This window comes from Carlito syrichta, unplaced genomic scaffold (genome assembly GCF_000164805.1).
Source record: "Carlito syrichta isolate Samal-C Ts95f unplaced genomic scaffold, Tarsius_syrichta-2.0.1 Scaffold303669, whole genome shotgun sequence".
NCBI classification, from domain to species: domain Eukaryota; kingdom Metazoa; phylum Chordata; class Mammalia; order Primates; family Tarsiidae; genus Carlito; species Carlito syrichta.
The window spans coordinates 278,914-302,211 of NW_007247765.1; the positions used below are offsets into that span (position 1 = coordinate 278,914).

The 23,298-nt window shown below is 43.9% G+C and overlaps 1 protein-coding gene across 2 annotated transcripts in view; it reads right to left on the reverse strand.

The window, feature by feature from the left end:
• The window catches only part of REV3L (REV3 like, DNA directed polymerase zeta catalytic subunit), a 159,434-nt gene that overhangs the window by 3,552 nt on the left and 132,584 nt on the right, over positions 1 to 23,298 (reverse strand). For both annotated transcript variants that reach the window (XM_008058987.1, XM_021712854.1), the window contains exons 26-31: positions 22,022 to 22,131; positions 16,501 to 16,615; positions 10,821 to 10,958; positions 8,987 to 9,177; positions 7,776 to 8,022; positions 5,956 to 6,165 (exon numbers count right to left, since the gene is read on the reverse strand). In XM_008058987.1, the coding sequence (XP_008057178.1) occupies positions 5,956 to 6,165; positions 7,776 to 8,022; positions 8,987 to 9,177; positions 10,821 to 10,958; positions 16,501 to 16,615; positions 22,022 to 22,131 (1,011 nt within the window). The remainder of the gene's footprint in view (positions 1 to 5,955; positions 6,166 to 7,775; positions 8,023 to 8,986; positions 9,178 to 10,820; positions 10,959 to 16,500; positions 16,616 to 22,021; positions 22,132 to 23,298) is intronic.

Genomic DNA, 23,298 nt, shown 5'->3' on the forward strand with positions numbered 1-23,298 from the left:
CTTCCGGAGCGGCCACTGCACTCCAGTCTGGGCGACAGAGTGAGACTCCAACTCAAAAAAAACAAAAACAAAACCAAAAAAACATGAAAAATACCAAAACATTAAAAAGAATACTGCTGTAGTGGCTAGGGTCTTGACTAGGGTCAAGAAAATCCAGACTGACTTTTCATTTGAGTGGTATCTTCAAGAGATTAAAGAAAGGAGACCTGACTGTGGCTAGGTTGTCTTTTTTTTTTTGGAGTTGGAGTCTCACTTACGGCCACCCCAGCGTCGACCTGCTGGACTCAGGGTGATCCTTCCGCCTTGGCTTTCCAAGTAGCCAGGACTACAGGTGTGACTACCACGCCCAGCTAATTTTTGATTTTTGATTGTAGAGATGAGGTCTCACCAAGTTGCCCGGGCTGGTCTCGAACCTGCGGGTTCAGGCAATCCACTTGCCTTGGCCTCCCAAAGTGCTGGGATTACAGGCTGAGCCACCAAGCCTGGCCTAGGCTGTCTTTTAAGAGGACTCACACCTGCTCTGGTACATCCTCGGCTCTCCTGTTCAGAGGGGCTCACGGGGCAGTGCGTTTCTGCTCTTTGCCCCTACATCCCTTGTCCACCCCAGGCGCGTTCTGCCGCTGAGTACACTGGCGATTGCAGCCAGTGTTATGATACTGCCACAGCGAACTGCTCAGAAACATGTGCTGGGCGTTCCCTGAAGATGGAGATGCTGCTCTCCCGTGAAGGCTCTGGGGTGTGATTGCTGCCAGGAGGCTTGAATCCACTCCCAAATATGGCATCTCTGCACTGTGCTCTGGGAGCCACAGCTCCACGCAGGTGCCAGGACAGACTGATAAATATTTAAGCACTCTCTGTGCCTGTATGATAAACAAGTCAGGATGGAATTACTTGACTCGCTAAATTTAACTCAACATTCAGTTTCCAGATCTTTTACTGTGCTCTAAGACCGCACATTACAGCTCGATCCAGGCTCACACCGAACTCTTTAAAGACCACAACCTGGACAGCTCACAAGGAGGCAGATTTTAAAAGGAGCTGCTTTAATCTTATTTTCTTCTTGATATCCTTTGGCTTTCTGATTAAAAAAAAAAATTCAGTCAGATGCTTAACTCATTTGTTTTCTTTCTTTCATATTTATTATTAAAAGCGTTTAAGGTGATGATTTTCTGAGCTCTGCCATCTGGAGTCTGACATGCAGTGTTTCATTGTGTTTACTAGGGAGAGCAAGAATTCCAAGTGGAATGAGTGCTCTATCTTCTCAGTTCATGATCAATTACCAGTTTTACAGCATTGTATTGACAATGTCTTTGCAACACTTCTTTTTGAAATTTATTGAGGCTTTCTTTACAAACTAGGACTACAGTTGACGTGTTAACATTCCATAAACACTTTAGAAGTGCATTCTTCAGGACTGGGCTACTGAGCTGGTATATAATCTTCAGGTTCCCTGCAAAATGTTGTTTCACTCTTTGGTAATATCGCTTATTTATTTATTTATTTTTTTGAGTTGGAGTCTCACTCTGTCACACCACAGCCTCGACCTGCTGGGCTCTGGTGATCCTTCCGCCTCAGCCTTCCAAGTAGCTGGAACTACAGGCGCGTGCTACCATGCCCGGCTAATTTTTTGATTTCTTGTAGAGATGAGGTCTCGGCAAGTTGCCCAGGCGGGTCTCGAACCCGCGGGCTCAGGCAATCCACTCACCTCAGCCTCCCAAAGGTGTGAGATTACAGGCTGAGCCACCGAGCCCGGCAATATTGCTTATTTTAATCTCTTGATTGGTCTTGTACTGAGAGATGCATCCAAATCTCCTGTTTCAATGTGCTTCTATTTCTCATTACATCTCCAGTAAATTTTTGCTTTTTGAAATTTCTACAGATTAGAATGTGGAGACACACATTTTAACACAAAAAAAAATTTCAAGTTAAAATAGCTCTTGAAAGACGACAAACCATCCTTTTTAAATAGCTTTTTAAATAGCATCAATCCTTTTAATTTTTTTTTTTTGAGATGGAGCCTCACTCTGTTGCCCATGCTGGAGTGCAGTGGCATGCTCACGGCCACTGCAGCCTTGACCTGCTGGGCTCAGGGGATTCTTCCGCCTCAGTCTTCCAAGTAGCTGGAAAAACCAGGCACGCACCACCACGCCTGGCTAATTCTTTGATTTATTGTAGAGATGAGATCTCGCCAAGTTGCCCAGGCAGGTCTCAAGCCTGTGTGCTCAGGCAATCCTCTCATCTCTGCCTCCCGAAGTGCTGGGATTACAGGTGTGGGCCACCACTCCTGGTCTTTTTATCTTTTTAAAATAATATTTTGTAGAGCAAGGGTCTCACAAATGTTGCCCAGGCTGGTCTCAAACTCCTGGCTTCAAGCTATCCTCTGGCCTCAGCCTCCCAAAGTGCTGGGATTGTAGACATGAGTCACCATGCCTGGCCTAAACTATATTTTTATAAGAAATAGGACCTGACATTGAAGGAGAATTCTGGGTAAAATGATGGCACCAACTAGTGACATACTTGTGGAGTGAAGATAAAATGGTCCAGGACGAAAAAATATTTGCCAACTGTATATCTGACAAAGGTCTAACATCTAGGATCTACAAGGAACTCAAACGTGGTAAAAAGAAAAAAATAAACAGCCCCATTACAAAGTGGGCAAAAGATACGAACAGACACTTCTCAAAAGAAGACATACGAGCAGCCAACAGATACATGAAAAAATGCTCAGCCTCACTAGTCATCAAAGAAATGCAAATTAAAACAACATGGAGATACTACCTAACTCCAGTCAAAACAACAGATGTTAGAGAGGATGTGGTGAAAAGGGAACACTTCTACACTGTTGGTGTGAGAGTAAACTAGTACAGTCTCTGTGAAAGACATTGTGGCAATTCCTAAAAGATCTAAAAATCCCATACGACCCTGCAATCCCTCTACTGGGAATATACCGGGAGGAACTCAAATCATCTATGAAAAAGATACCTGTACAAACATGTTTATTGCAGCATTATTCACAATAGCAAAAACATGGAACCAACCGTGCTGCCCATCGAAAGAGGACTGGATAAAAAAAATGTAGCACATATACACGATAGAATATTATGCAGCCATACAGAAGGACAAAATTATGAACTTTGCAGCAACTTGGATGGACTTAGTCTATAATACTGAGTGCTCTATCACAGAAACAGAGAACCGAGTATCACATGTTCTCACTCATAAGTAGACCTCGAATAACTATCGTAATACCATAAGAAAGGGATTGGCAAGTAGTGGGAAACTGCCAGGAGAGTGGGGGGGCCACACCTCATCAACAAGAGTACCTGCACAAGGAACCTTTGTATACCTAACCCTGAATTGTACCCCACATATTTAAAATAAAAAATGTATATAAAAAACAAAGGCCCAGGACAAGGCACCTCAGTAGCCTGACTCAAGCAGAGCTCTGGGGGTCCTGTCTCATCCAGGCCTCATGCTAGGATCCAATAAGGGCATTTCCCTTGATAGTTGGTTGTTGCTGATGGGACAGCAGCCTATAAAACAGAGGCTGGGAAACCAGTGACTTCAGTAGCTGTATTGGTCACAAAACCAGTACACAATGGCTGGGGGCTGGTTGGTAATAACTAGTGGTATATCACAGCCACTGCTGCTTTTCTTTTCTTTTAAAATTAAGAGCCAGTGTCTCATCCTGTCACCCAGACTGGAGTGCAGGTGTGTGATCACAGCTCACTGCAGCCTCAAACTCCTGGGTTTAGGCAATCCTCTCCCCTTGCCCTCCTAAGTAGTGGGGCCTGCAGGCACATGCCACAATGCCTGGCTTTTAAGTTCTTTTTGTAGAGGCCATTCCCAGTTAATTTGGGGGGGTAATTTTTAGGAAAGACAGGGTCTTGCTACATTGCCCAGGCTGGTCTCCAATTCCTGGCCTCAAGTGATGCTCCCGCCTCAGCATCCCAAAGTCCTGGGATTACAGTCATGAGCCGCTGCACTGGCCTATGTATCACTTTTTGGCTCATGCAATCGGCAGAAGGCTGATCGTCATTCCCTGAGAATTTCCAGACCTCCCCGTGAGCCAGACTCTGTGTTAGGCACAGCCGACTTGTGGTGAGAAGAGGGCAGGCGGGGCTGTGTCCTCATCAGTTTGCTTGTTTAGTGGGAAACAGACAAGAACAGTCCCAGCAAGGCAGAGGTTATAGCAGGGGCCACTCCAGGATGACGTCAGCTAGCCTGGGAGCTCTTGGGGACCCCTCCAGGGACAGGGAAGGAGGTAAGGAAAGCATCCGGGCAGGGGCACAGGGTGTTTCAAGGCCAGGAGGTGGGGGTGAGAGGATACCAAGGGGACCTGAAAAAGCTCGGGATGGCACAGCTGGAGGTAGCATGGCAAGGGGAAAGCAGGGAAAGTGACAGGGGAGCAGGTGGGCCCAGGATGGAGCGGGCTCACCTGCCGTACTAAGAGGCATGGCTGTTACGGAGTCTTCAGTTTCACGCTCCAGAGACGTCTGTGGTTTTCTTCTCCTGGAATCCCCACCCTGAAACCTGGCTCTGCCCTTGACGGCCCCAGCCCAGCTCAGTCACTTGGTGGCAGCGTGATGTGCAGCTGCCTTGACCTCTCGCTGTCCACTTTCCCACCGCTGAGGGTGCCTGTATGGGTCCCTGGCACACAGGGAGACCCACTAGGGTGAACCGATAGCTTTATGTCTGGGCTCGCAGAATTGCAAAGCTTCCATGTTTACTAGTGATTCTTTAAGGCGGCCAGATTTTTTGTTAAAGACTGGTAAGCGCTGATTCAGCAGTGGAGACTCCTTTCCAATCGTGCAGGTTGAGCACCCCTTATCTGAAATGCTCAGACCAGAAGCGTTTTGGGGGGATTTTTTGGGAATTTTTTAGCATCTGCATTATACTTGCTGGTTGAGCATCCGAATCTGAAAACCAGAACTCTGGAGTGCTCCTGTGCCTGTTTCCTTTGAGAGTCATGTTGGTGCTCAAGAAGTCTTGGATCTGGGGGCATCTCGGGTTTTGTGTTTTTGTACTGGGGCTACTCAGCCTTATTATAAGATAAACTGGGGGGGGGTGTCACCATTCTGACTCTAGCTTTTAATATGAATGATACACTATTCCTCAAGAAAACAAAATGAACCATAAAATAAATCAAGCCATTTTTAATATTTAGTTTGACTGTGATCCTGAGACTTTTTTTTTTTTTGAGTTGGAGTCTCACTCTGTCGCCCAGACTGGAGTGCAGTGGCTGCTCCCGGCCACCGCAGCCTCGACCTGCTGGGCTCCGGCGATCCTTCCGCCTCAGCCTTCCAAGTAGCCGGAATTACAGGCGCGCGCTACCACGCCCGGCTGATTTTTTGATTTATTGTAGAGATGAGGTCTCGCTGCCCAGGCGGGTCTCAAACCCGCGGGCTCAGGCAATTCACTCACCTCAGCCTCCCAAAGGCGCGGGATTACAGGCTGAGCCACCGAGCCCGGCTGATCCTGAGACTTTTAAGAAGCTCATCAGCCGGTGTGGTGGCTCACACCTATAATCCCAGCACTTTGGGAGGTTGAGGTGAGAGGACTGCCCGAGCCCATGGGTTCAAGACCAGTCTGGGCAACTTGGTGAGACCTCATTGCTACAACAAATCAAAAAATTAACTGGGCATGGTGATGCGTGCCTGTAGTTCCAACTGATTGGAATGCTGAGGCGGAAGGACTGCCTGAGCCCGGGAGGTCGAGGCTGTGGTGGCCGGGAGTGTGCCACTGCCCTCCGGCCTGGGTGACAGAGTGAGACTCCAACTGAAAAAACAAAATACAACAAAACCAAACAAGACAAAACAAAGAAGCTCATCAGTCTAAAACCTTCCTTTCACTTTCTGCACCAGGCCCACATCTCCTACCATAGTCCAAGCTGACCGTACCGCCCTGAAGATCGACCGACCACTTGGGATGCCCGGCCTGCCGCACACGGCCTACCTTCACCAGCTGCTCCTGCTTATGCTCCAGCTCCCGGATTTCCTGGTTGAGGATGACTGTGACGTGCTGAGGCTGGCTCCGACACTTGCTGCAGATGCCGTGCTGAGTCAGGGCGTCACACACGGGACAGTGCAAGGTCGTGAAGTACTGTGAGATTGTGCCTTTCCGCCCCTCAGGCTCACTTCGAGAGGAGCTGGTGGCTTTCTGGATCTAGAAAAACAACAACCCAGATATAAGTCTGAGCCAGCCTCACAGCAGAGCTGCTGTTATTATGCTAATTACAAATATACTCAGGCATTATTTCATGTGTTCATTCATTCAACAAATGTTGAGAAACTATTATGTGCCAGGCACTGTTTCAGACACAGAAATGAGTGAAATCCTTGCTTTCATGGAACTTACATCTTTTTTTTTTTGAGTTGGGTCTCACTCTGTAGCCCAGGTAGGAGTGTAGTGGCATGATCATGGCCACTGCGGCCTCGACCTCCTGGGCTCAGGCAATTCTGCCTGCTGAGTAGCTGGGACTACAGATACACGCCACCATATCCAGCTTATTTATTTATTTTTTTTGTAGAGACAAAGACTTGCTATGTTGCTCAGGCTGGTCTTGAACTCCTGGGCTCAATCAATCCTGCCTCAGCCTCCCAAAGTGCTGGGATTACTGGAGTGAGCCACCATGCTTAGCCAGAATTTACATCTTAATACCATCAGATATATTGGTTTTTCCTCAGGGGAATAAAAGGTCTCCAGCCACTCAGTTTTACTGACTGAGATTCACAGACGTATGAGGTCATACAGGGAATGGAGACAAAGGGAGAAATCCAGGGTAAATGCATACTATTTAAGGCTGCCCAAGTTAGGCCATGGAAACAGAGCAATGGAAGGCAAAGACAGCTTAGCAGGCGGTCGGTGCAGAGTTCACACAGAAGTAAACCTGGGCATTTCAAATCGAATGAGATCCATGGCACCACAGAATTCTCCATTTGAAGTTCATACTGGTTTCAGAAATCTATCTTCTGGTACTCTTCACATTGAAGTTATATTAGCATATTATCATTAGGCCCTTGCAACATTCTGGTGGCTTTCAAATCGCTCTGCAGAAGTTATTAAGTTAGCCTCTTCTAATTGTCACTGGTTTAACATTCTTGCTGGTGATGAAATGAAAACCAGTGATAAAAAAATTGGAGTTTTCTGGCTTAGAGGCAGGTTACATGGTTGGAATACTCACATTAGCCTACAGCTGGCAAAATCATCTCATGCAAAGTCTGTCTTACAGTGACCTGTTGAATAGCTCATGTAATTTACTGATTAGCGTTGCTGTACAGTGCCTGAAGTAAGGTTTCTATGAATGCCCATCACCTCCGCACCATTGCAGTGGAAAACCGGGAGTCAAACCATCGTGAGTTGGGGGCTGCCTGGGATGCCATAATAACATTACAGTACGTCTTGAGGCTGGTTTCTTCAGGACTAGGTCTAGAGACGACATCCTACACGTTTCTTAAACATCCCCTTGGACGGAATGGCTGTTCTCTCATTTTCTATTAGCAGTGTATTCTGAGTTACTTTGTGGTTCATTGTTTACCATTGAAACCGCCGTGGTAATTTACTTTAATATTTCTGTAATCTGGCCAGATGCTGGGAAGGCGTTTGCACAGAATGTGAAAGCTTCTCTTTTAGGAACCCAGAGTGGCGTGGCATTCCTGTTTAGATAACAGAGTATCTGCTGTGCCCCTCGCAGCACATAAACAAAACCTTCCATTTCACTGGAAACGTGAGGGAACTGCTGTAGTCAGAGTACATGAACCGTGTGGTGAACTCACCCTTGGTAATTCATGATACCAGCTGAAGACGTCGACACCAATAAGCGAGAAGATCCTTGCTAGGGGTGGAAGGATCTGCTTGGTGATGTAGTAAGTGGCATTCAACCGCAGCGTGGGATCCTGCAGGACTTCCACTGGACGCCGCACCAGCTGGATAAGTGGCACACCGGGCGTCCCGTAAATGATGACATATGGCACTCGCTCCCCAACTCGTGGCTCAGAACGCCGGTCGTAAGCAAGCATTTTCCTATTCAAGCCCAAATAGAATACACACTCAAAGATGGTCATAGAATGCATCTTTCCAGCAGATTAAATCAGAATTAAACAACAGTAAAATCATGAAAAATCTAGGGGGTAGTTTCAAATTACTGTTAAAACTTCTTTGAGAACAGTATATACCTTGCTTAGTTGGTACCAGTGCATATGCTGTAAGAGTTTAAAAATTACTCTGTAAATTGGCCATGTGTGTTGGCTCATGCCTATAATCTCAGCACTTTGAGTGGCTTGAGATGGGAGGACTGCTTGAGCCCAAGAGTCTGAGACCAGCCTGGGCAACATATGAGACCTTGTCTTTACAAAAACCTCAAAAAATGAGCCAGGTATGGTGGTACGTGCCTGTAGTACTAGCTACTTGGGAGGCTGAGGTGGAAAGACTGCCTGAGCCCAGGAGTTCAAGGCTGTGGTGAGCTGTGATTGTGCCACTGCACTCCAGCCTAGGTAGACAGAGTGAGACCTCGACTCAAAAAAAAATTATTCTATAAATCACTGCTACCTGGAAAAATAGTATCAACTGGCAAATATCAATTAGCTTAAGATTTTTTTAATCCTCTAAGAGAACTATCATAAATCTAACAGTGAAAGATAAAATTTAGTTGATTAAACTATCTGATTCTAGAATGATACCATCTATGTGCTTTGATAGATCAATATTTAGGACTACCTAGTTATTTTGATGTGAGGGAAAAAACGAATCAAGTTCTGTATCACTATTTCAGCGCATTAAGTTTTCCAAGGAAAGCCCAGGAGAGGACTTCCTTTTCAGAACTCACAGAGTGTGAAGGCGCCTTCACCAACCTCTGGGGAAACTTCTTGTGGGCAGGTGGAGAAGGCAGGTGAAGAGACTGCCTGCCTGTGGACTACATGTCTCTGCACTTGCCCTAAGCCCGTGCAGAATCCCAGGACTGCACCAGGGGGGACTGAAGTGTTGTTACCTTGTGAGTTCCAGGGCTGGCACACAGGCTCCAGGTCTATAAGAGAAACTCCCTCTGTATTCCTTGGCAAAGATGAAGTCTTGTATGGTGGCCTTTCCTTCCAGAAGCTTCATACATTGGCGCTGAACATACTGTTTGATTAGACTAATATCTCTTGTTTCAAATAGCAGCTTTAGAGAACGCTCAAGTATCTTAAGACAAAAAGATACACACATAAAGACACTGTACCTTCTGGGATGTTTTCATCGTTGCTGCTGTACTTTCAGTTATATAACTACTGGGTAACTTGCTGGCCTACCTAAATCATCTGTCACCTACAGTGACTGGATAAATAACAGTTACAGAAATTGGAAAAAACTTGAGACTTTATATAGCTCGCTATTTCTAAAAATAGAACATCATGCAGTTTGAGGAAAATCATCTTAGAACGATATGCAGATGAACGTTTGCTATGTGATGAGCAACACAAAACAGTGTAAAGTTTTCTTAAATAGTCACAGCAGTGTGGGCCCATGAAACTAGACATGATTTCAGTTACAAAAAGGACAGAGAGAAGTCTAAAGCTCAGCAAGCAGTCAGATAATAATCAGACTTCTGCCTTTTTACCGTGCTGGTAAATAATTGTGCCAGAGTTCTCTGTGTTGGAAATACTTCTATCAGGGAATGCCCAACATGCAAACAGATTTATGAAGCAGACTGAATTTAAATCAGTTCCAGGTGAAAGTTCTGAATCTTATTCTGAGTACTGGAACCTATGCATATTTATACAATAGGCTCATTAATTTAGCTTGGGTACAATTCTGCCTGCAGAGAAAGAATGTACTAGATTGTATCTCTTCCAGAAACTAGTATTAAAACATCCCAAACTCACATATTATATATATGACATAATATACTGATATCTATGGACAACAGTCTTCTATGCTTTCAATGCTCTCATAAAACTTTGTATTTAGATGCCATTCCCATGTTCTACCCATTTAGTTTCGGTTTCTATAGAAGGAGTCTGGGTCTGAAAAAGAAGAAACCAAGCCAGGCGTGGTGGCTCACATCTGTAATCCCCATACTATAAGAAGCCATGGTGGGAGTATCACTTGAGGTCAGGAGTTTGAGCCAGGTTGGGCAACAAAATGAGACTCCCCCATCTCTACAAAAAAAGGTAGCTGGGTGTGATGGTGCACACCTGTAGTCCCAGCTACTTGGTAGGCTGAGGCAGGAGGACTGCTTGAGAACTATGATCATGCCACTACACTAAAAAAAAAAAAAACCAAAAAATCAAACGGGGGGTGGGGGGGATGAGAAAAAAAACATCAAACAAAAAAACCTCAAAAAACAAAAAACACTAAAAAATCCAAAACACGATGGTTAAAATTATTACGGTTGAGAAATTTGGGTCATTTTCAGTACCACTGTTTGGAAATTTCCCTAATTTGTATTTGATAACCCAAGTCAATGAAAGTTCAGTTAATCTGGGATGGGTTCTATTACTTATGAAGCTTCTCTTTTGTTTCTCTTCTCTATCCAGCTACCTAGCTTTCGAGAGTTATTATATGACAACATATCATCTCTAGGTGATATGTTTTATCAAGTTCATGGGTTGCTTTCTTGTAAATTTTCATAAAATGTAAGGTATGGAAGAAGTCAGAAACTAAGAACTGAAATCAGATACACTGCCTTCATTAGAAATGAAATTCTCAGCATTCAGTTTCTCCTGCAGTTGTGTGTAGTCATATAGGACAGTGTTCCTCTGCCTAGATGTGTGTAAGGATAGTGACATTTTCTCTAAGTTCTTCAGCCACATCTTCTTACAGTGAAGATAAGACAGACAACTTACCTTCGAAACAGCAGGGCAGGAATCTCTCCTTACAGTTTCTATTCCTTTTGCATCAAATACCGGGTCCTTCTGATCCAGTGTTTCATACATGTAACCCACATACCTCTTTTTGGTTTGCAAAACACAGGGCAAATACACCTGTGGTGAAATAGACAAAACTCCTCTTAATAACCATTTTCTCCCACCATGAATATTTTATTTTTGTCTTTCAGCTCTCGTTAATCAAATGTCAATCATTTAAAAATTCTTAAGTATGACATAGGGCCCAACAGATTCCTGTTCTAACACTTGGAGGGGACCTGTCGTTCCTTTCTGCCACTCATTCACTCCTCTTCTTACATGACCAGTTTTGTTCTTATCTCAACTGACAGTGCTCTCAAAAGTCACCAATTATATCTTCTTAAACAATTGAGAAATGACTCTGTAAGTGACACAGCTGGAACAAAAAGCTATGAGGTATGCACAGGTACAAGTCCCCAGCGTCTGTTTCCTCTTCCCTAAAGGTGTCCTGCTGCTGGATTCTTGTGTATCCTTCCAGAATATTCTATGCAAATATATGTATGCAAATACTCTTCCTCTCACCTACAACAGCAGCTTATCATACATACCATTCTGCACTTTGCTTTTTAAACTAAATAATTTATTTTGGAGAGCGTTCCATTCTTATAGAAAGCTCATTCTGTTTTGTAGCTACACAGCAGCCCACTGTATGGGAAGAGGTATGGTAATTTATGTAACCAGTTACCTACTATGGGTTATTTAGGATGGCTCCAATCTTTTGAAATCACAAATAGTGTTTCAGTAAGCAACTTTGCACGGATCAATCTGGAGGATCAATTCCTTGAAATGGAATTCCTAGACCAGTGGTGCTTATCTTTTTTTTTTGGGAATGTTACCAGTTTGTTCCTTTCCCCGACCTCAAGTTTTTTCTTTTAAAAAATATTTATTTACTTTTTTAGTTGAAAAATAAAAATTGTATATATATTTATCATGTATAACATACTGTTTTGAAACATGTATACACTGTGGAATGTACAAGCTTTATCAATAATCACAAACATCCCAATTAAAGGCAGAAATAATCAGATGAGATAAAAAATAACAAAATATAAGCTATCTGTTAGAAATCTATTATACTTTAAATATAAGGACATAGAAAAGTTAAGAATTTTAAAAATCAAAGAAGCTATATAGTCATGGGCCATGTAGAAATGTTTCAGTCAATGACAGACCACATCTGTGGTGGTTTCATCAGATTATAACACCATATTTAGAGTGTACCTTTTCTATGGTCAGTACTTATGTTTACATAGCTACTTCCCACCGTGTTAAAACTATCTATGGTATCCAGCATAATAACATGCTGTGTAGGTGTGAAGCCTAGGAGTAACAGGCTGTACCTCACAGCCTAGGTGCGTAGCAGACTAGACCATCTAGGTTCGTTTAAGTTCACTCTATGATGCTCATACAGCAGCACAATTGCCTAATGACACATTTCTCAGAATGTATCCCCTTGTTAAGTGATGCATGACAATGCATGCTAATCAAAAGAAGGTAGGTTTCAAGGCAAGTTTCAAGGTTACCAAAGACAAATGAATAAAAATTCATCAAGAAAATACATAATCCTAACTGTGCATGCATTTGATAAGAAAACTTTGTAATACATAAAATAAAAACTGACAGAACAGGAAGAAACAAATAACTCTACGATTACAATTGGAGACTTCAGCACTTCTTTCTAAGTACAGCAAGGCAGTAAGAATATTACTGGTCAGTAATATGGCTTCAACAACCCTATCAATTACCTTAGCCTCAGCAACATTTATAGGACATTCTATTCAGTAACCACAATATACATGGTTTTTAAAGGTCACATGGAATATTCATTAAAATAGAATATATGTTAGACCAAACAACAAATTTCAATAAACTAGCTGGGTGTGGTAGCTCATGCCTGTAATCTCAGCACTTTGGGAGGTGGAGGCGGGAGGACTGTTTGAGCCCAGGGATTCGAGAACAGCCTGGGCAACTTGGCGAGACCTTGTCTCTACAATATATCAAAAATTAGCCAGGTGTGGTGGCGCATGCTTATAGTCCCAGCCACTTGGAAGGCTGAGGCAGAAGGATCGCCTGAGCCCAGCAGGTCGAGGCCACGGTGGCCGTGAGCATGCCACTGCACTCTAGTCTAGGCGACAGAGGGACACTCGGACTCAAAAAAAAAAAAATCAATAAACTTCAAAAAAGTACTGAAATCATACAGAATATATTCTTTGATCAGAATGCAATTATATTAGAAATAATAAAAAAGATTGCTAGAATATTCCTAACTATTTAGAACTTAAAAGACACACTTCTAGATAACCTATGGGTTATCACTGAAGCAAATGAACAATGAAAACACATATCTCAAAATCGGTAGCTAAAGCAGTGTTTAGAGGAAATATGTTTAAAATCAGTCAACCAAGCTTTCCACATTAGGAAGGTGGAAAAAGAATAGCAAATAAGGCCCTGAGGAAGCAGAAGGAAGAACACGATCGATTGGGCATAAGCCGTCCTTCAAAAAGGTCAACAAACTCCTAAGAGTCTAGCTAGAATGAACAAGAACACAAGAAAGAAAATTACCAATACTGTAAATGAAAGGAGGATGTCACCAAAGATTTTACAGACTGCAATAAAGAAATAGGGATAATTCATGTCAATAATTTGATGACTTAGAATAGATGATTATCAAAACTGACATGAGAAAAAAATGTGAATGATGCACTATCTGTTAAAGATGTTTACTTTTTTTTTGAGTCAGGTTCTCACTGTATCACACATGCTGGAGTGCAGTGGCATGATTATGGCTCATTGCATCCTCGGCCTCTTGGGCTCAGGTAACCTTCCACCCCTGCACCACTGCCCGCCTCAGCTTCCAAAGTAGCTGGGTCTATGGACACACATCACCATGTCCGGCTAATTTTATTTTTACATTTTTTCAGATAGGCTGGTCTCAAACTCCTGGGCTCAAGCCATCCTTTTGCCTCAGCCTCCCAAAGTGCTAGGATTATAAGTGAGAGTCACTGTGCCCAGCCCAAAGATATTTAATTTGTAATTAAAAACCCTCCCCCCCCGTAGCATTCTGAGTCCAGATGGCTTTACTGGTGAATTCTATCAACCACATAAGAAATGTACCAATCTTACATATTTTTTCTTCCACAAGACAGAATACTTCCAGCTCATTTGAGGGCAGCCTTCAAACCAGACAAAGGCAACATAAGAAAATAAAGCTACAGATCAATATTCATCAAGGACATGTGCATCATAATTCTTAACAAGTGTTTATGCTTCTTTTGGGAAGTCCTGCTTTTCGTTTAGGTGAAGTTTTGTGTATTTACTCTCTAAGCACACATGCCCTTGACCACATGGGCTGAGCGAGCACAGCATCACATGCACACTTTGAGAACAGCAGGCATCACTGCAGTCTCAACTTTCCTCTCCTCCCATGAGGAGTGATCACTTTTGGGGGGCAGATTCCACGTGGGAGCTCCCCAAGTCTCCTTTGGCACATTTTCTGCTTTGGAGCAGCATGTGACTGCCATGTGGGAGCGCCCTTCGAGTCTTTTCTCCCGCCCCTTGCACACCTGCCCTCTCGATTCAAGCCCTGACTCGTGCCCATTCGTCCTTCCCAGCATCCCGGAACTGCCGTCCTTTCTGTGCTCCCTACGGTCATTTCACGAGTTTGTGCTGTACAGGTTGCCAGGGGCACAGTCTTGAGGGTCTGCTCTTCCCAACCCATCCTGTGCTCTGAAGGCCAGTCCTCTCCAGATAGCCCAATCCTGTCACTTTTTGGATAATGGCCGTGGTACAAACGTGCCCCCTCCCACACTGAGGTGTTGCCACCGTGAAGGTACTCAGAGGCGGGGCCTCTGGGGGGATGAGGTCCCAAGGGCTCCTCCCTCATGAAAGGGCTCGAAGAAGGGGGCTTGTCCCTTCTGGTCCTCTGCTGCTGTACGTGGCGATGCAGCAAGAAGACCCTCATCGGACACCAGGGGTTGGCATCTTGATCCTGAACCTCCTAGCCTCCAGGACTGTGAGAAACAGAGTCCTGTTCCTTATAAATTACCCAGACTGTGGGATTCTGTGACAGCAGCACAAATGGATGAAGATGATAACCTTTACTAAGTAAAGTTTAAACACATTAGCTTGGCATTCAAGACAATCTACGGTCTGGTTTCAACTTTACTTTTCCAGATTTGTCATCTGCGACTCTCTATTTCCACATTGTGCTTTGCCAACTCCATGCCATTTTCTTCTGTGCAGAATGACTGTAGCTCCATGGCTGCCTATTGAGACGCTAACATTTTTCAAAATATAGTTCAATGTTCCCTCTCGCCTGGAGTCTGCCTGTCCACCCCTAGGGATGCCATTCCCCCTTTTCTCTGTGCTCTCAGGTGCTGAGGGAGAGCACTCCCATGAGACCTTCTGCTACGCTGACAGGGAGAGGCTATGTATATACACATCTCGTCTTTCCTTTGAATGACTGGCCCTTAGACAGCAGGCCTGTGTCTCATGTGTCTTTGTATTTCACACAGTCCCTAGGCACAGGATCTTTTACACAGAAAGAAACACTCGTTGGATACCTGAAGGGAAATGAAAAGGAGCTGAGGTCCTGTGGTGACTGTTTTGCAAAGAGTGTGTATTTCCCCTCCTACAAGTAAGTCTTACAATGTGACTTTGACATTCTTCCCACTAATAATAGGGATGCTATGTCCACTCCCTTTCAATCTAGAGAGGCTTGTGACATGGTGCGATGTGGAGCCTCGGCCATAAACAGCAGAGCAGCTTTTGTCAGTGTGTCTTTGGGACGCCCACTCCTAGAGCCCAGCCACCACACTACAGGAAGAACATGCAGCCTGGGGAAGGTCATGTGTGGCTTCCCAGCTGGTGTCCCAACAGCAGCCAGCACCAGCCACCAACCTAGACCTGAGAATAACAGGCTTCAGCCCTGAGCTGTCAGGTGAGCTTCCTCAACCTTTTTTTTTTTTTTGAGTAGGAGTCTCATTCTGTCGTCCAGGCTGGAGTGCAGTAGCACAATCATTGGTCACCGAAGCCTTGACCTCCTGGGCGCCAGTGATCCTTCTGCCTCAGCCTCCCAGGTAGCTGGGACTATAGGTATGCTCCACCATGCCCAGATGATTTTTCATTTTTGATTTTTTTGTAGAGACTAAGTCTCACTATGTTGCCCAGGCTGGTCTCACATTCTTGTGCTCAAGCATTCCTCCTGCCTCAGCCTCCCAAAGTGCTGGCATGACAGGCAGGAGTCATCATGCCCGGCACCCCCAACCATCAAGTCTTTTCAGCTGGGGACTTAGAAGCAGAGACAAGCCATCCCTACTGTACCTTTCAGAATCCCTGAGCCATTAAAGTCTGTGAGCAGAATGAAATCCTGGCTGTTTTAGCCCATTAAGTTTGGGGTGGTCTGTGACATAGTAACTGGAACCATTTTTTCATTTCCTTCTATAGAGACATTACTAAAAATATTGAGAAAATTATATAAAACTAAGAGAAAGCATAGAAACTTTAACACTTTTATAGACTCATATAATGTTAATGATTCTGGAAATGTACTGAAAAAGTCAGAAATCTCTAGAAGGTATGTGAATGTTGTATGTGATTATTATAATGACATTCCTCTTACCTTTTCAAACTTCAGTTTCACTGGTTTAGGATTGGTAGCGGTTACAGCTTCAGCGATTTCCTGGCCAATCTTAAAAGACTGCTCCTTGGTGGCTCCCTTCAGTAGCACAAACATACTAAGGGGGTTACAAACAAAGCAGGGCGATCAGGACACAGCAGTAAACAAACATTCCCATAAGAGTGACTGTCCTGGTGGAGGCCTTTCTCTTGCTTGCTCCTCTTCTTCACGCGGCTTCCTGCCTATACCTCCTATCTGATCCCACGCTCCTGGGTACTCAGGGACACTTTCTGCAGATCTTTTAAGACATCTAGCTTAGTTACATCAGACCGGCTCAGATAGCCCAGTTGCAAGAAGGTCCTGAATTATCCCTGAGCATTTGGAATCCGCATGGTAGAGTTCGGTCCATCATGAAATGAGAGACTGTGATTATAAAGAAATGGAAACTGACCTGTGATATGGCAGGGCATTTCCTTCCAGAGCCACCCAACTTAAAAAGGACAGGCGTATATTTTGTGATGATGTTCACTGAAGAAGAGTTAGGAGATAGCTATCCATAATCTCACTGTTTGTAAAGAAGATACTATAGATACTTTGTATATCGTAAATCTTTGATCATTTGCTGCAATAGATCAGATTGTCTGGTGACTTTCTCCTTGCTTTAATGGTATAACGTGAACATTTTCTCATGCCACGTAATTTCAGCCAAACCCCTACCACTGAAAATTTAGGTTGTTTTAAAATTTTTATGTAAAATAATTATTTGGCACACCTCTAATTGTATCCTTTGAACAAATTCCTAGAAGCAAAATTTCTGGGCAAACAGTATACATTAAAAATGTATTTTAAAGATATCATCTAACTGACTTCCAGAAAGGTATTTCTGATGTACAATCCCATCAGCAATGTATACAGGTCAAAAGGGAAGGACTTCTAATATAGATTAAAAATACCAACATAAAAGAGTCAAAAATAACAGATTAACACAAGTATGAGGCACCCTTTTCTAACATAATCCAGTTACTTTTACACTAGCACTTTACATTTCAGTATATACTACCATCTGAGCACCAGACTGTGGTGGCTGTGAGCATGCCACTGCACTCTAGCCTGGGCAACAGAGTGAGACTGACTGAAAAAAAAAAAAAAGATCTCCATTGGAATTAATTTTTTTCAGTCAGGGTCTCACTCTGCTGCCCAGGCCAAAGTGCAGTGACATGATCATAACTCACTGCAGCCTCAACCACCAGAGCTCAGGCAATCCTTCTGATTCAGCCTTCCAAGTAGCTGACATGTGCTACCACATCTGGCTTTTTTTTTTTAGTTGGAGTCTCACTCTGTTGCTCAGGCTGGAGTGCAGTGGCATGCTCACGGCCACCACATCCTCGACCTGCTGGGCTCAGGCAATCCTTTTGCCTCAACCTTCCAAGTAGCTGGAACCATAGGCAGTGCCACCACAGCCTCGGACCCCTGGGCTCAGGCAATCCTCTTGCCTCGACCTCCCAAAGTGCTGGGATTACAGGTTTGAGCCACCATGCCTGGCCCTTGGGCTTTTTTTTTTTTGGTAGAGACTAGGTCTTGCTATGTTGCTCAGACTGGTCTCAAACTCCTGGACTAAAGCATTCCTCTCACCTTGGCTTCCCAAAGTGCTGGGATTGCAGGCGTGAACCACCATGCCCAGCCTGTCCTCCAACAATTTATATGTTGAAGTTCTAACACCCAATACTGTATCTCAGAATGTGGCTTTATTTGGAGACAGGACCTTTTAATAATTTTTACATTTTCATTTAATTACTTTTAATTTTTTGGAGACAGGGTCGTGCTCTGTCACCCAGGCTGGAGTGCAGTGGTGCAAGCAGAGCTCACTGCAGCCTTGAACTCCTGGGCCCAAGCAGTCCTCCGGCTGGCACGGCACCAAGCATTCTGGCATCCCCAGGGCAGTGCTTCTCAACCTCATATCCTTATTGCCCTCCCAAGGAAAAAAATTAAATTAAAATTAAATTTAGTAAGATAGAGTTGGTCATGGTGGCTCATGCCTGTAATCCCAGCAAAGAGAGGCTGAAGTAGGAGGACTGCTTGAGGTCAGGAGTTCAAGACCAGTATAGGCAAAAAAGTAAGATCCCATCTTTGCAAAAGAGAAAAATTAGCTGGGCGTGGCGGCACACGCTTGCAGTCTCAGCCACTCAGGAGGCTAGGGAAGGAGGAACTTTTGAGCCCAGGAACTGGAGGCTGCAATGAGCTGTCATCATGCCACTGTACTCTGAGCCTGTCTTCAAAAATATAAAAATAAAAATAAAAAAATTAACAAGAGAAAATACTAAGGAATAAAATATTGGTGGGTAGGGCTGAGCTCTGTAGGGCTAAAAACTATTGTACTATGATTTTTTTGCTTCCCCCCCAAATCTATCTGTGCTTTGCTAGGGTGATGCTGTTACTGTGAGAATGCATGTCCCAGGGTGAGCTGCTGTCATATGGACCTCACTAACATCTAAACTACGAATGGCTCTGGCAGTGAATGGTGACCAAAAATTCTAATGACACTGAAAATAAACTTCCTTTGATTAGAATCATAAAACACCTGGGAAATCTGATGGAGAAAGTACCAGGTGGGGCCGGGCTTGGTGGCTCAGCCTATAATCCCACGCTTTTGGAGGCTGAGGTGAGTGGATTGCCTGAGCCCACGGGTTCGAGACCCACCTGGGCAACTTGGTGAGACCTCATCTCTACAATAAATCAAAAAATTAGTTGGGCATGGTGGCACATGCCTATAGTTCCAGTTTCTTGGAAGACTGAGGTGGAAGGATCACCTGAGTCCAGTATGTCAAGGCTGTGGTGGCCGTGAGTGTGTCACTGCACGACAGAGTGAGACTCTGACTCAAAAAAAAAAAAAAAAGTACCAGGTAGGAAGCAGAACACTGAAAATCAATTTGTGGCTCCATTACTGACTAGTTGGGGGACTTTAGATACATTTCTTATCCTGGGGGAATAAGCATCTGTTCTTAAGTATCACCTGAGGCACTGTCTAAGGTCTCCTCCCAACAGCATGAAAACTGCTGGCCAAATATCAAGTCCTTTCCAGGTCTGACATCCTGTGAGTCTATACTTTTTGTCATCTGGATTCTTAAAGACCTTAAAGGATAAACAACATAACTACAATCAGAATCATGCTGACTTCTGATCCTGAGTGCTGTCAATCACCGACATATATAGATTCCGAGTTAAAGTCAATCATTTACATGGTTACTACATTCTCCTTTTCCCTAAATATTTTCTAAGGGGTTCTGCTAACAAAGTGCAGAATTTTATTTTGGTAACTGTCATTTCGCAAGAATACATAGCAGAAGAGTGAAATAACCAAAGCCAAACCGAGGAGTGACTTTTGATGGGGAATGGCAGAGAGCATGGATAATTAGGGCCTGGATAACTTGAAGCTCTCCCACTGGCTGGCTGCTGTATGAGGCAAGGTCTGACTCAGCGTGATCATGACTGTGCCGATTGCATGTACATTCGAGGAGGGTTACGTGCTGCCCACAGATGACTTACAGCTGCCTTTAATGAGAGAAGCACTCTCTCCCACTGCTCTGCTGGACTGCACAGCGGTCAGAGGTCATGAGGGAAGTGCTCTCAGTAGGTCACGCTGGGGTTAGGCCTCAATATGAGAAACATGTCAGACTCTAGTAGTATGCATAATACCTATATCCTAGAAAAATTTAAATAAGCTGTGCTCTGTGGCTCAGCCTGTCATCCCAGCACTTTGGGAGGCCGAGGCGAGTGGATTGCCTGAGCCTATGAGTTCGAGACCAGCCTGGGCAACTTGGCGAGACCTTGCCTCTACGATAAATCAAAAACGTAGCCAGGCGTGGTAGCACGTGCCTGTAGTCCCGATTCCTTGGAAAGTTGAGGCGAAAGGATCGCCAGAGTCCAGCAGGTTGAGACTAGGGTGGCCATGAGCATGCCACTGTACTCCAGTCTGGGCAACAGTGACTCTAACTTAAAAAAAAATAAAAAAATAAAAAATAATAAAATACAACTTAAAAAAAAAAAGCCGGGCTCGGTGGCTCAGCCTGTAATCCCACACTTTGGGAGCCCGCGGGTTCAAGACCCACCTGGGCAACTTGGCGAGACCTCATCTCTACAATAAATCAAAAAATTAGCCGGGCGTGGTAGCGTCCACCTGTAGTTCCGGCTACTCGGAAGGCTGAGGCGGAAGGATCGCAGGAGCCCAGCAGGTTGAGGCTGCAGTGGCCGGGAACGGCCACTGCATTCCAGTCTGGGTGACAGAGTGAGACTCCAACTCAAAAAAAAAAAAAAAGAAAAAGAAAAAGAAAAATCTAAATAAGCCATACAAACATGATGCTATGTAAATAACTGGGGACCCAAAAAATATCAGAGCAAGCATGGAAGCAAGCAGACCAGTGCTTTTAATTCAGGATTCAAATGCAAGCCCATTTCTTGCCAATCTATGAAAAATGGGCCTGAGGAAGTCTGCACACACTCTGGAATTAAGCAGAATACTGTGCCTATGTGCACTTTTGGTAGAAGAGGGTCAACAGATTTGGAGCCCTGGTAAAAAGTCAGTCAATCAACTTGGGCAGCTGTCCTTCAAAAACAGTTTAGTTAGCTGGGCATGGTGGCTCACACCTGTAATCCCAACACTTTGGGAGGCCAGGGAGAGAGGACTGCCTGAGCCCAGGGGGTCGAGACCAGCTTGGGCAACTTGATGAGAACTCATCTCACGATAAATCAAAAAATTAGCTGGGCGTGGTGGCACACACCTGTGGTACTTTAAAGGCCCAGGTACTTTAAAGGCTAAGGTGGAAGGATCAGCTGAGCCCAGCAGGTCAAGGCTGTGGTGGCCATGAGTGTGCTACTGCACTCCAGCCTGGGTGACAGAGTGAGACCCCCACTCAAAAAAATAACAAAAAACCCAAAAAATCCAGTTTAGTTATTTTAAGACACATATAAATTCAGAGAGTTGCAACTATGTTAGAGGAATTATTCACATTAAAAGCCATTTTCTTCACAAAACTAGACTCCTGTATATATGGTTTCTTTTTTTAAAAAAATCATTTATTTATTTGTTTATTTATTTTTAAATTTTAAAGATGTGGGGTACTATTCAGGATTAGGTATACAAGTGGTCATTGTACAGGTAGAGTTAAGGCTTTCCTTTGGTCCCCACTTCGCCTGGTTTGCGATCAGGTACCCTTTTTGATGTTGTATCCTCCCCTCTCTCCTGCAGTGGCCCGCTACATGGTTTGTTTTTAGATCACTCTCCACTTGGCCAAGAGCTACTTGCAGGGATGCCATACAAATCCTCAGTTGGTGGCTTGGGACACTCAGCCTTTGTCTCTTAAGACCATGTCTGGTAAGTCAGGGCCTGTGCTGACTGATCACGAGATGACAGTGACCGGAAAAGACCTGGATCCAACTCTACTTTTAGGAAGGAGTACCCTTAAGCCACTTCAAACATCGAAATGAAGATCTGAACAGACGCAAAAGACGACAAAACCCGATTTGTTACCTGTCAGTATCGCCATACACAACCCTGGCACCCCATTTCTTGGTGTCATTCACCAACTTGATAGCTCGTTCCAAGGTTTCTCTGGCTTTATGCACAATACTATCGCCAATCTGTTGGCACAAACACATTGGAAATAATTTCTTAATATACCTCAGTATAAGTCAATAGACTTTAACATATAACGCTTAATTTAAATTATTAAATATTTCCAGAAATGAAACAAGGAGAAAAGAATGTAAAAAAGAGAACAAAATAGCCACCAGTGTCATCATTCTTTCTACAAGTACTCAAGAAGAAAATGAAATGAAGAATTTAAAAAAACAGCTGGAATCACACTTATAATCCCAGCACTTTGAGAGGCCAAAGTGGGAGGACTACTTGAGCCTAGAAATTCAAGACCAGCCTGGGCAACATAGTGAGACCTTGTCTCTACAAAAAAAAAAAAAAAAAAAATTGCTGGGTATGGTGGTGCATGTCTGTAGTCCTAGTTACTCATGAGGCTAAGGAGGGTGGATCACTTCAGCCCAGGAGTCCAAGGCTGCAGTGAACCGTGATCATGCCACTGCACTCTAGTTGGGTGATAAGAGTGATACCTCAGCTCAAAAATAAACAAATACATAAATAAACAAACAAATAAGCCAATCAGTCTACAGACTTGTCCTTGAGTGTATCAGGAATACAGTGGATTGCATTTTTTATAAGGCACACAATAGCTACATTTGATTCTTAAAGAGTAAGTCTGGTTTATTCAAGACTTTCTTATATGCCCTTATAACCAATTAGGCAGAAAATCATAGTGCATGTATCTCTTTAAAAACTTTTCTGTTAGAGTGTTCATGATTATATCTTTCAACATCATTACAGTTAATGCTGAATGTAAATCTGTGACTAGTCACAGGAGGAAAATGCATATAATTATATGATGAAAAATACATCAGAAGTCCTTAATTTAAATCATGTGGTTAGGCACAGTGGCTCATGCCTATAATCCTTGCACTTTGGGAGGTCAAGGGGAGAGTATTGCCTGAGTCCATGGGTTGGATACCAGCTTGACCAACTTGGTGAGACCTCATCTCTACAATAAATAAAAAAGTTAGCCAGGCATGGTAGAGCATGCCTGTAATTTCAACTACTTGGAATGCTGAGTCAAAAAGATCACCTGAGCCCAGCAGGTTGAGGCTGCAGTGGCCATGAGCATGCCACTACACTTTAGCCTGGGCAACAGAGTGAGACTCCAACTAAAAAAAAAAATAGGCCAGGTACCGTGGCTCACGTAT